The 12,933-nt window shown below is 41.2% G+C and overlaps 1 protein-coding gene across 1 annotated transcript; it reads left to right on the top strand.

The window, feature by feature from the left end:
• The first annotated feature begins 7,103 nt into the window (after positions 1-7,103).
• SYPL1 (synaptophysin like 1) lies at positions 7,104-12,604 on the top strand. Its single transcript, XM_064422012.1, has 5 exons — positions 7,104-7,263; positions 7,934-8,052; positions 9,239-9,443; positions 10,271-10,459; positions 11,345-12,604. The coding sequence occupies exons 1-5, from the start codon at positions 7,138-7,140 to the stop codon at positions 11,459-11,461; spliced, it is 756 nt and encodes a 251-aa protein (XP_064278082.1). The 5' UTR covers positions 7,104-7,137; the 3' UTR covers positions 11,462-12,604.
• The last annotated feature ends 329 nt before the right edge of the window (positions 12,605-12,933 follow it).

Here is a 12,933-nt window from a genome sequence, read left to right as displayed (position 1 = left end):
AACATTTTAGTCTTCTTACATCCTCTGTTTCAGTTTTCACTTTACTTCTTACAGCTGTTTGCATTTTTACTTAACCTGTATGTATTTTTGCAATTTATGACCTAAAATATATGGTCTACTCAGTGCATTTCATTGCTTTCAATTTCTAAAGAGACTCTGCAACAATATCTATTGTGTCTCATTTGGCAGACAAATATTACCTGTTTGACCATCTGAATTCCTGTATATTATTCCACCCAACTCCACAGACTTCCTTTCTCACCATTTAGAATTAGAAATACTTGTACTGTTAAATAGATTAATTTTTATTTTGTGGCCTGATGTCCATGACCTGGATTTGAGTTATAAACCTATCACTTGCCAGGGCTCGTTATCCACTGATTGCATAAGCTATTGTTACCAGGATAAATTTTGAATTCATCTGAAAATCCCAATTAAACAACTGACCAGCTCTACAAATAAGTTCAGCCAACATCTCCTGTCCCTAAGTTCAGTAAGTTTGCTGCCAGACTGTCTTCTGTTTTAGCTGCCTTGATTTGTGTTATAATGAGAAATATCTCATTTCAGATTCAAATTACAGCATTAGCTCAAGTGTGTTGGCAAGTCTTTTAAAGACTCTCATATTCTAAATATGTGCATAGATGATAAAGTAGCAAGATCTGAAATAATTACTATTTATATCCTTCCGTTGTTTCCTCCAAAAACAGTACTTTAGACTTAGACATTGTTTTCAAAATGATTAAGCTGACTCCTAGAATGTTTTTCCTAAAATGTTTTTTGTTTTTTCAAGTCCAATAATGCTTCACAACTATTTCCATCTGGTAGTAATAGTCTTGTTTATTCTGGAACATCTTGGTTTATATTATGCCTCTGTGTAACAAAATCTATTGAAATCATGCAAAACACCAATCTCTCTGCCAAAGTCAATAAAATTAATACTTGTTGAAGAAAATAGTAAACAACAGAACTTCATAATGATGCCATTAGCACATACTTTGTCAACAGTTGGAAAATCCAGAAAATTCAAGAAAAATAAAGGAAAAAAAAGTAATGCATTCAGCTCAGTTGTATAATTAATTATACATAAACTTTTAATGAGGTTTGGTTAAAAATACAAACAATTTTATAGCAGCATTTGCTGCACAGCAGCATAGCAGCAGTGGATGCTGTGTTTTATCCATCCATCAAATAAACGGGCACATTTAAAATCTTCTTTAGTGCTGAGAGTCAGTGCTGCAGCAGGCCCTGAGCTGATCCTGGCTCCAGTTCAGGAGTCCAGTTTGATACATTTGGGAGCTCCAAAGGCATTTTGTCCTGCCTGGATTTTCTGCTGGAGCAGAATTCTACTCTTTGTGTTCACATGCTCCTGGGATGTTCCCGCAAAACACCTTCTGCTTTGTGCATGCACAAGCCTTTTTTGCATCCATTTGGTACAAAAAAACCCCAAAAACTATTTATGGGTTTGTTTTTTTGTCCTGATCAGTTCCAATGTGTGACAGTATAACCTTCTGCAGAAAAAAGTGCAGCCATGGGTGGAACATGTTTATTTAGCTGTCAGTGCCACCCAAGGAACACATAAAACACCACAAAAGCCAGAGGTTGGCTGAAGCATGAGGGGCAGATATTGCCTAAAGTGCCATGGTGTGGTCAAAACTTAATTTACTAGATTAGTTCTCAGAGATTACTGTCAAGAGATGAAGAGAAGGAAAAGGGGAAGGGCTTTTCTGATTTCTAGATTCATCAAAAAGTAAATTAATAGTAACATACAGAGCTGTGCATGTAAGATCATGTGCAGTGCAGTGAGACCAGTGTGTATTCAGAGATGCTACAGGAGATCCACACTGAGCTTAAGTGGCCTGGCTGCAGCAAAGAATGCTTCCTACCCCCTCTCCATCGTGTGGAAATCAGCACCCTGGCATTCTTAATGGCTTACCTTCATCCAGGAAATCCTGTTGGCTTTCAGAGATGACAAACATAAACCGGTGATAATTGATTAAATTAATGAAGGCTTCCTTCTCCTGAAAAAGAGGCATTTCCACCGCGTGCACTGTCTCAGGGCGCCGCTAGATGGTGGAACAGGACTCCGCACAGCCCCGCATCCCCAGGCAAACCCTGCCGAAAAGCAGCCGGGTCAACCCTGCCTGAAGAGTCACAGCTCTACAGTGCAACTTAGAGTTTTTATTCCAGCTGCCTACATCATATTCTTTGTCCCTTAAAGCTAATTGATATCTTTTAGAACTCTCCCTTGGTGATGGTTTTCCAAGGAGTGCTTGGAGATCCAGGCACACAGCAGCACACTGCCCAGGGCAGGTCCCATGGCACCCAACCAACACCCACAGGGTGATAAGGTATGGAAATTAACCACAGGGTTCGTCTGTAAACTCTGATCCCTTGTGTAAATCGCATTGCCTGGCAGGCAAGGGCAGCTGTAAGAAAATTCTGCTCAGAATCGTCTTCCAGGTGAGCCACTGCCTCTCTGGGCAGGGCTGTGTGCCTTCTTGCCCTTTGGAAATGGGCACAGAAGTGTGGGGGGTAGGGGACACGACCACCTGCTCTTCTACAGGTATCGAGGAGAATAATGAGAATTTTTCCACGTGCAGTAGTAGAAAATTTAAATTCAAAGCAGCGAGGATACCAGTAATAGCTCAGAAATAGCTAAGCTGGTATGAGTAAATGAAAAAGAGGCAGTGTAAAATTATTAGATTTTTTTTTTAATTGTACAATATCTTGTAAAATCTAACTTGTATTAGACACAGAACTAAAACCTGGTTGGATGTGAAAGATGACTGGCACATGTGGTGGAATATGTCTCAAGGACTTTCAGCAAAGATCAAACACGTTAAACAGTGATTTCCAAAGTTTTGGACTAAAGGCAGAGGTGTGCTACAGAAGTCAGGGAAAAGGAACAATATAACTTAATGTTGTTATTAGAGAGCCAACAGGAAATAAACTGAATAGTAAATATTCTTGCAGGTCTAAAGAGGAAAGGTTTAAAGCATCAGAGTGTACAAAGAAATAGTTATGCAGATACTTGAAAACATGCAGATAACTAACAAAATGCAGATCATTACATGACAAGGAGCTATTTGCAGACAGTTATGTGGCAAGTAAGCTTTATTTACTATGGGAGAAAGAAAAGCACTTTCCTCACCTGGTGTTTCCAGCCCTGCTGAGTGGACAGTGCTGGGGACAGAGCAGTCCTGGGCAATGGTTCCTCCCCTGACAGATAAGCATTCACTTAATCACCCACTTTTCTTTATCTGCAAACACAGAGCTCAGGACTTCCCTGAATTAATATTTGTTTGGACTGCATAGGGGATTTGATGGGCAAAGAACACCATGAACCATCAGGGGTTTTTCCACTGCTATCACAAACAACAATATTGCAAATATTCTGAATTCCCTATAAAAGAACTTCCAGTGTTTGTCTTCTGTTAGAAGATATTTTCAGAATCTCACACTTTATGTTCAATATAAATTATATTCTTTGATTACATGCAGGATCCTTTTGATAAAACTGTCTCACTATAAACCTCTGTCTTCCCTGTGTGCACTCCCTTGTAAGCCAGCAGGAATACCTGCTAGTTACCCTTCATTTTGCTAAGCCACCCAAGTTCTTTCACTCTTAGAAAATGAGCTCTCTGTGACTCTTAACCATCCAGGTAGTTTGAATTATCTTCCACAGGCATTAGTAAAGGAGACTTGCACCATGCTTCAGGGGAAGCCCCTCTCTCCTCACTTTGCTGTCTCTGTTGCACACACATCTCTGGGACAGCCAGAAATCCCACTGGTCTCTCCCACAGCTTTGTCAGACACCATGAGACCAGATATGTAGATGCCACAGGTTTTGTCCTTTTTTTAATTTCCAAGGGATGGGACTTCAGTATTCTGAGAAATAATTTCTTTTCACAAATAATACTCATTTTCAGTTGAAGTGCATTTAGGTACCTGTTTTCTAATTAAATCAGTGATTACATGAGTTGTATATCCTTCTAGAGTCATCAAATAACAGGCCAAACACCTCACAGAACCTGACACTACATTACAGTGTCAAATATTATCTATCAGCCCAGTCTTTTGATCAGCTTAAGCATCGGCTAATCAGCAAAAACTGACTCCCAAACAACCGTGCAGCTTGACATTAACTGCATTGTTCTAATTTAATTCCCTGCCAAGAGGGTTCTGCATCAGTCCCCCCACCTCTTTTCTCAGGATCCGAGATAAATGGATGGGCCTGTACTGCCACAGCAGTCAGCTGGATCTCAGGGTTTCAGATTTGACCGCCAATCCTTGTCCATATTAACAGAGCTCCTTTATCAGCCCTGTCCAAACTGGGGGTGCTGGGTATTGACAGCTGATATGGAAGCTTTAGCAGATGTGACTCAGCACTCCCCTGAGCCCTGCCAGGGTGGAAAGGATTTATTACATGATTAGCATATTAATACTGTCCTGCTTTTTCCCAAATACAGAATACAACACTGGCTGTTCCTGCTTAATTTTTTTTTCCTGTAGTTTTTTATACTTTGGTCACTTTTTCTCTAAGCCAAATAAGCCAAACTGATTTTGCAATCTTTTTTTTTTTTTTTTTTTTTTTTTTTTTTTTTTTTTTTTTTGTAATGAACTTTTTCAATGCTCCTTACAAATATACATTATTTCTGCCTAAACCTTTCCTTGCAGAGACTTGATCCAGAATTCCTTTCAGGCTATGAAATTAGCCATTTAGAAGAACCACCTGCATTTAAAATGTTTGGTATCACTTTGGAATAAAATCCACAAGCAGAAACGTTCCAAAATATTTTTAAACTCAGAGAAAAGATAAGTTACATGAAGTCAAAAATTAAGAGCCATTTCCAATTATGAATTAACAAGCCCACAGCTAGAACATTGTATATAGTTCAGAGTACATCCACACTGGACATCTGACATCTGAGAAGGCTTGAGGAAGAAAAAGCATAGAAATCAGGACTGAGAGCCTTTTTGAAAAATGCTTTAAATAATGAAATTGTTTTCATTAACTGACAAGTGGAAAAGCAGAGTAATCAAACCAATGTCTATATGTATTTTTAGGGAGATACATTGCTTATAGGGTTTAAGTAGAATATGCAGAAGAAAGAAAAGAGAAAAAATTACAGAGTCACGTTGGATGAGAGGACAGAGAGTTACTTGGTCCATTTAGGCTGAACTAAGATTGCATATGCCACATAGATGGAACAGATTTTATTTGGCATGGAGCATGTCAAGAAGATGAGCAAATAGACACTTCACCTGGGTCTGTCCCTGGTTTTATACTCCTATTTTACTCCTTAAAGGCACTGGCTATGCAGGCAGTGAAGCTAACCAGGGTGGCTTGAACCCTCAGCATACTTGTCTGGATCATGGTGGATTTTCTGTGAGATTTATGTGCTATTTAACAAAGCAGCAAAAGAAAGGAAAGAGCCATCCTTTTCACAGCTTTAGCTTGTACTCCCTCCAGGATCTGCAGCAGCAGGCAGATGTCAGCACCTCTCTTGGTCATTGCACAGAAAAATTCTCCTTGCATTGTGTGAGAATGGCAGACCCTGCAGCCACTCAGGCAGTCTGCAGCAGCACAGCCCCGGGCCAGCTGAGCACTGCCTTTGTTGTCATTCTCACAGGTAGTCCCCAGCCTGGAAGCTTCCTCCTGTATTGCCACCCTTGGCTGGCCTCCCATGACATTCACAGCAAGGACATCTGTTACACAGCAGACTCAGCCAAGCCCCCAGCCTCCACAGCCCTGAGCAGTCCTTCCTTACCTGCTGGTCTCAGGTCCACAGAGCCCCAAGACCTGTCAGCCCCAGGACTGGAGAGCTGCAGCCCCTGAGCAGCTCCATCTGAGCCGAGGGAGAGCTGATCCCAGCAGTGCTGGGACTGAGACCCTCAGCACACCACCACCACCACCATCACCATCACCATCACCACCACCACCATCACCACCACCACCACCACCACCACCACCACCACAGCTGAGCATGCCTCTGCTGCCCTGGGGAGGCTGCAGGCCCCCCTTGGCACAAGCTGCTGCAGCCTCTAACTACACCCAGGAGCTGGACTCAAAGCCAACTCCTCCACTGGCATCTCCTCAGCACCTCCTTCAAGGCTGCCTGGCATCCATAATGGCACTCAGCTGGGACCAGGGCCTTTGGCCAGGGTCTGCTTGCAGATTTTGCTATAAACTGCCAGATCTGCTGGATCCTGCTAGAAGCAGCCACGGCCTCCCTTAGCCACCCCTTCCCAAGAGCAGCAACCAGACACTCTGATGGTCCTCAAAGGCCCCCAGCAATCCCAGAAAAAATTCCTACAGGATCTTGAATCAGAGCCAGGAAACTGGCAGTGAATGCTGTGTCCATGGCCACCTTTGGTTATCCATGGTCTCTGGCCAGGGAAGAGGGCAGCCCCTCTGACAGTCCTCAAACCTTCTTCACCATGAGTTTTAGCCCTTCACTTTTACTGATGATTAACATATCAGCAACAAAGTGCAGTCACATTAAAGCTTAAATAGTCAAAGGCAGTCAATGAGATTTTGGCAAGCACATAGACTGTCAGATACCTGTGCCTTATTTGCCATCAAATCATCAAGCTCAAGGTACAGCACATATGATTGTCCAAAGTGTGCTGGGTGGGAGAGAGGAAGAGGGAGAGGAAGAAGTCACTGCTGCCTTGTGGATGCCAGTCAGTCAGGGAGAGAGAAACTGCAATCGTTTCTCACAGTGGCTTGTGAGAATTTTTAGGGAGTTGTAAGAATGTGATAACTTGTTTGTATAAACAATCTGCAGGTGGTGTTCTTCCACTTTGTTTTCCAGTTCTTCTCAAGGACTGTGTGAGAAAGATATTTTTTATTAACTGGCCAATCAAGTAAAATGTAATGTATCGGTCTATAAAAACGGAAGAATCTTTTGTAATAAACCCTCCTTTTCTCCTCTTGCTTTGGGTCCCTCACCTGTTCTTGTGTCATTCTTGGAGCAAGGGTGACAGTGCCATGCTGTTCCCCCTGGTGACAGGCACCATGTCCCCAGCCGAGGCCTGGGGCTGAGGAGCCCCAGCTGGGTGAGTGTGGGTGGCTCCGTGCCCACCTCCAGCTGAGGGGTGTGGCAGGGGCTGCCCTTATAGGAGCTGCCAGGGATGCTGCAGCAGTTGGCTGGGGCTGGTTCCTGCTGGCTGCCTTGGTCTCTTCCCATGATGGTGGACTTGAGGATGGATTTCAGCATGCTCCTGGAGCCTCTGGGCTTTGTTAAGGTCCTTGAATGGGTGAGTGGAGCTGGGATGGGGGGGCTGTTTCCTTTGCTGCCCCTGGGGAGGTGGGAGCCCCTGGGCTGACAGACGCTGCCCCAGGTTGCTGCTGCTGGGTGTCCAACACTGGGCTGCTCCTCAGCCCCACCCTGGGAGTGCAGATACATAAACTTGATGTGTTAATTACAAGTGTGTCACAGCAGCTTTTGCTGCTCTGTGTTGTGCATTCTGATGATTGGAGATTTAAGGTCTGGATAGTGAAAAAAGGGAACATAAGAGCTATTCAGAGGGTCAAGTTGATGTGTGATACTCTGAGCATGTACTTTCTATTTGAATTCATAGTTGTGGATATGCAGGACTTGTAAAAATATTTCCTGTATCACCTGCAAGAAATACTGTGCTGGCTGTCAGCATACAAAAAACCTGACAAAATACAAATCCCAAAAAAATTCTGTGCAATTGAAAATAAAATATACAGAAAGCACTTTTAAATGGGCTTTGGTTAGCAGTGTTGCTTATGCTTTTGGATTTTAGAAACTTGGCATTTTCTTTTTGACATCACTTCATACTTCAGCTTTGCTAACTTTGTTGCTATTTTTTGTCTTCAGCTATTTCAGCTAAATGTTGAGCTTGCTTCCTTGGAGCTCTAGTGGTGTGAACTAATGTGTCTGTGTATCAATTCCTACAGATTCTTGCCATCTTTGCTTTTGCCACATGTGGAGGCTTTCGAGGTGAAACTGCTCTTCTAGTTTCCTGTGAAGGTGTGGTAAACAAAACAGTTACAGCTGGTTTTGCTTATCCATTCAGGTGAGCATTAGCTCTTCAGTTATTACTGGATAATTATTTCCTATTCGCCCTTTCCCTATCTGCTTCCTTATGATCATATGCTTACTGTATAAGTGAAGATGTGAAACTTCTGGTTTGCTCTGTAGCAATAATAAAATCATTCAAGGCACTGTATTTGTTGGTGCCTTATAGAAAGAAGTAGTTAGTAATGGCAGTAGGCTCTTATGCTCTGTATTACTCTATCTTAAGCTCTAGTCTAGCAGTGTATGAATGCTACAGAAAGTAATTAGTAAGACAAAAAACACAATCCATTTTAACAGCCTAATTCTCTGTCAGTTTGTAGCTGCTTTGGAGGTCCAGATAAGATTATTTTGAATGTGCCATTATCCTATTTTTGTTCAGAGACTGAATGGAAAATTATTTTCAGTTTATTCCAGCATTATCTTGGTGAGGATGTTGGGCACAAAAAACCTGAATACTTCAGTGTCATTGCAGTGCTCTTGTAGAGACCAGCTCCTTTCCTGGAGCAGGAGGAAGAAGGATTCCTCTTTGCTCTTGCAGCTGCACAACTATGAAGAGTGCAGGGTGGTTGGTGTTCCATGTGTGTTCAATAAATGTGATAACATAAATAAATATAGAAATTGATTCAATGGACAGCCAGTAAAAAACCCTACAAGAGTAGGGAATTGGGTCACAAAGTCCAGCATTGTGACAGCATTTGGAGGGGAGAGTGGGGATCTGAAATAATTCTGTGCTGGTCACAGAGTGGTCAATTGTTGTCACACTGCTTTATTTATTCAGCTTCAGTGCTCGTGTTTTTTGTAGCTATAATGCCTTTTAAGTCCTTATTACCTTGTTTAACTGCAAGTCTCTCAAGTAATGTTGCTATGTCTGCTTCCAAATGGAGAATTTTTTGTTCAACTGCTCTAAAAATGCAATTAAGGTTCTTCTCCTGAAGGTACTATTGTATATCTTAGTGTAGGATTGGATACAATCTTCAGAGAGCTTGACAAACCTTTGTGTTGCATAACTGATTACTTGGATATCTATAGTGTATCTTTCGGAGTAAACTTATACAATCAGAATGCTGAAGCTCTGTTCCTGTGAAGCATGGAGTAGAATTAATAAAGTATAATAATAATGAAGTATAAATAATGAAACTCCCACTGTATAGCAAACTCTGACTGCATGGATATAATCCTCACAGGTTGAATACTGTTGCATTTAGTGCACCAGACCCAAAAGGCTGTGGTGGTACTTGGACTGATGTCTACCTCATGGGTGACTTCTCCTCTTCTGCACACTTCTTTGTTATACTGGCAGCATTGGTGTTCCTCTACTCTGTTACTGCCCTTGTGGTATATATTGGGTATAACCATGTGTATCAGCAAAATAACAAGTTTCCACTAACTGTAAGTAATACTGAGATATTTTAATGCTTTGACTTTGGAGCTGCAGAGAGATGGGAAATATTGCTAATGCAAGAATAATTGGTGAATATCCAGTAGTTACAAAAGTTAAATGGAGTGTGAACACAAGTATCTCAGACTGGTCCCTACAGCACCTGAGCAGAAAAGAGGCCCAAAGCCCTTGGCCACCCGAGGCATCACACCTGATGCAGTTATTGAAGCAGTGGAATGAACTTTCACTTTTTCAGGTGAACAGTATCTTCACTACAACTTTTCTTTTGTATTATGCATTTGAGCATACAATTGTTCCATAGGTGGAACCTCCTCTCTTAATCTGAAATATTTCTCTGTATAGAGCACCTGCTGCAACTGGCAGAGGAAAATAGTTGCACTGTGAATTTTAGTCACCTTCAATATTGAAATTCTGAATGAGAACTTTCATAACATGCTTGAAAATGGACTTAGCGACTTTTCAAACCAAATTTTAGCCTATCAGCCATCCAGATTTAAATCCTCTGCCCTTATCCCATCACCTTCGCTTTACTTAACTTTGGTTTAAGTTCTCATAAAGTAGGTGCTATGCATCTGATTTTAGAAACAGATTTCTTAGGTTAAGGTTGTCTTTTGTATCTCTCAAGCTCAAGCATAAAGTTTTGTAGCTGGTTATCAACACTGAGTTGTAACTATAACATTGTTAATGACTAAATTTCCTTGTGATTGTTAGCACTGATGCAGTTATCTTGGTGATATAACTGATGCTGCCTCTGCCTTGCTCTCATGTATATTCCTGCATTTTTTTAAACCTATTAATGAGTATTTCTCTTGTGTAGGACTTGGCAATCAGTGTCTTGATAGCCTTTCTGTGGCTGGTCAGTACTTTTGTTTGGGCAAAGGCGCTTGCTGACATCAAGGTGTCCACAGGAGCCAGCATTGTTCCAGGAATTGAATCCTGCAAAGCACCAGGAACAATTTGCCATTTTCTTTCTGTGACCAGCATGGGAATTCTGAATGTGTCTGTGGTATGTTTGCCTTCCACCATATGGGTACAATAAATGTGTTGGGAAACAACAAATGGTACCTGAGAGTGCTGTTCTACTGATGGCATGAGTTGCTCTGTGTTAAGATTTCTTTATGGGTTATTTGTCATTTAGGTCCATTAATACCGTGGTAAAACACTGAGCAAATAATTTCTTGGAGGAAACAAGTTTTTTTCTAAAGGAAACTAGGAGAAACATTCTGCAGAATCTGCCTCTAGAGCTGTTACGTGCAGCATTTCTAGACACATTTGAGTCTATTTATGCTTTTAGCCAAGAGCAACTTAAAATATCTTACTGAGCCACCCAAGTGGTTTGATGACTGATGTAAGTAAAGAGGAAATGCTGCGCTGGTGCTGAACCTAGCTTTTTACTCAACTGTGAGCATTTTTACACATCAGATTGAGGTTCCTTGTAACATAATGGTATGAAACTCATGTTCATACAAAGAACATTTCATAACAGAGCAAATTAGGCTTATTTTATGATCTTCCTACTGAATCCTACTTTTCTAAATTCATGCTGTTATTCATTGGCCTAATAATAATCAGTCATTTGGTATGAGAGTGCATATGTGGAGGTGCTCAGTGGTTGAAAAGAATTTGTCTAACTGTGCAAAATATAGAGCAAATTTAACTATCTGGTCTACAAAGAGCTCTGTTAAATGGCTAAAATAGCTTATATTAATCTGTAGAGATTGGAAATGTCTTGTCCAAATGAAAGGAGTGCCAAAGACTGTCTCTTCAAGGCAAACCAGTAACAAGTACTTTCTGGCTTGTTTTAAAATAAAGAAAAACAAAACCCAATAAAACACAACACAAATTTAATATTATATTTCTTGTCCCCCCTTCTTCTTTCTTTAACCTACAGGTGTTTGGCTTGGTTAATGCAGTTTTATGGGCAGGAAATGTTTGGCTTATATACAAGGACACCAACTTACACAGCCAATGGAACAGAATTTCTGAAAGTCCAGCTGAAAGGGTATAAAAACAACTTGATATTTTGAAGTGCTTCCACTTGCACATCACACTACCAAGAGCATGGACCCATTATGATTCATTTCAGTAATGACTGATAATTCATACAAACTTGTATTTTGTACTGTGGTTTGATGCAAGGTCTTGGGTACTCCAACTGAAGTGTTTAATTATCATGAAATACATTGTGTCTTTCAAGGCTGTGCAGCATTGTATTACAGTTTTTGAAGAGTGAAATGAAGAGGTTATCTGGATGCTGACCCTTTCTGTTTCTTAAATAAGCCTTATAGGAGGCATGGCTGAGAAAGAGCTCTGTCTGGGTTATTATGGCATCCTGTTTAGCTCTGCCAAGTCTTCTCTGAAAAATGGAAAGTAAATTCATCCAGGGAAGGTGAAAATGCAGTTTAGTTTCTTCCTGCTACAGATACCTTGCAAAGTCACATGAGTAGAATTTATAGCTTGCTCAAAGTTGCAGCCAAGATGTGTAGGTTTCCAGATACCATGATCTGAAAGGACTATCAGATCTGCTGCTGGGCCTGACAGGAAGGACATTACTTCTATGTTTAATGTTGTTACTGTTTAATGGCTTGGAGACAATCTCTGAACAAGGAAATTTGTTGAATGAGTTCATAGCTTCTAGTCTTACTAATATGAGGGCTTGTATATGGATGCAATAGATGATTTAAACACTTGAAGGAGGTGGGGCGGGAGGAAAAATAAAGTTTGGCCCGAAACCACTGACAAATACTGTAGAAACCAAAGTTGATATAGTCTGCTACTGCTTAGGCTTCTCTCTATTACTTTTGAGATGCATCAACAAAGTTTGTGCATGAAAGGATGTAAGGGGAGATGTCTGAATATGACAAATTCTTCATTGATGTTCAGCTCATTCACTGGAAATATTTGGGTCTTCTCATGTGGCCTTATTTATTAAGGTGTCTGACTCCCTGTGAACTGCCCAGAAAGAATGTTTTGACAAACTTAATACAAAGGCTGTTCAGGTTTTTTTGTTTGTTTAAACTGTTTGTGATGAAAATGGACATAGAGGTATATAATGCAAATTGTAATTGTTTGGTGTGCAAGAGCTATTGACCTTCTGATAGTAAACTGTGGTGTCAAAGAGTGTAATAAAGTCAGTATGAGTGCTGCTGAAGGAATGTGCCCTGGGTCTTTACTGCTGCAGCAGGGGATGCAGAGGCTTTGCCTTTGCAGCTTCTGGGGCATGGCTTTAGCTGTGCCTGCGTTGGCTGGGGGGGCTTTTACACTGGGGCCCTGTGGGGTTTTTGGTAAAGAGGGCTATGTATCACTCCTGCTAATGCTGGTCAGCACTTCTTTCTGTCGGTTCAGAGCAGGGGCTTTTGTAGCTGGTAACTATCCAGAATTTCATTTGAATTGCCTTTTGGAAGAGGTAATAAGGGCAATTTTCACTTGCTTGCATCACTGTGCAGGTTTATTCATTTAAAAATACATATTTCATCCTAA

Source organism: Passer domesticus, chromosome 5 (assembly GCF_036417665.1).
Source record: "Passer domesticus isolate bPasDom1 chromosome 5, bPasDom1.hap1, whole genome shotgun sequence".
NCBI classification, from domain to species: domain Eukaryota; kingdom Metazoa; phylum Chordata; class Aves; order Passeriformes; family Passeridae; genus Passer; species Passer domesticus.
Note: the sequence above shows the minus strand (reverse complement) of the source record. Positions and strands in the feature narration are given on the sequence as shown.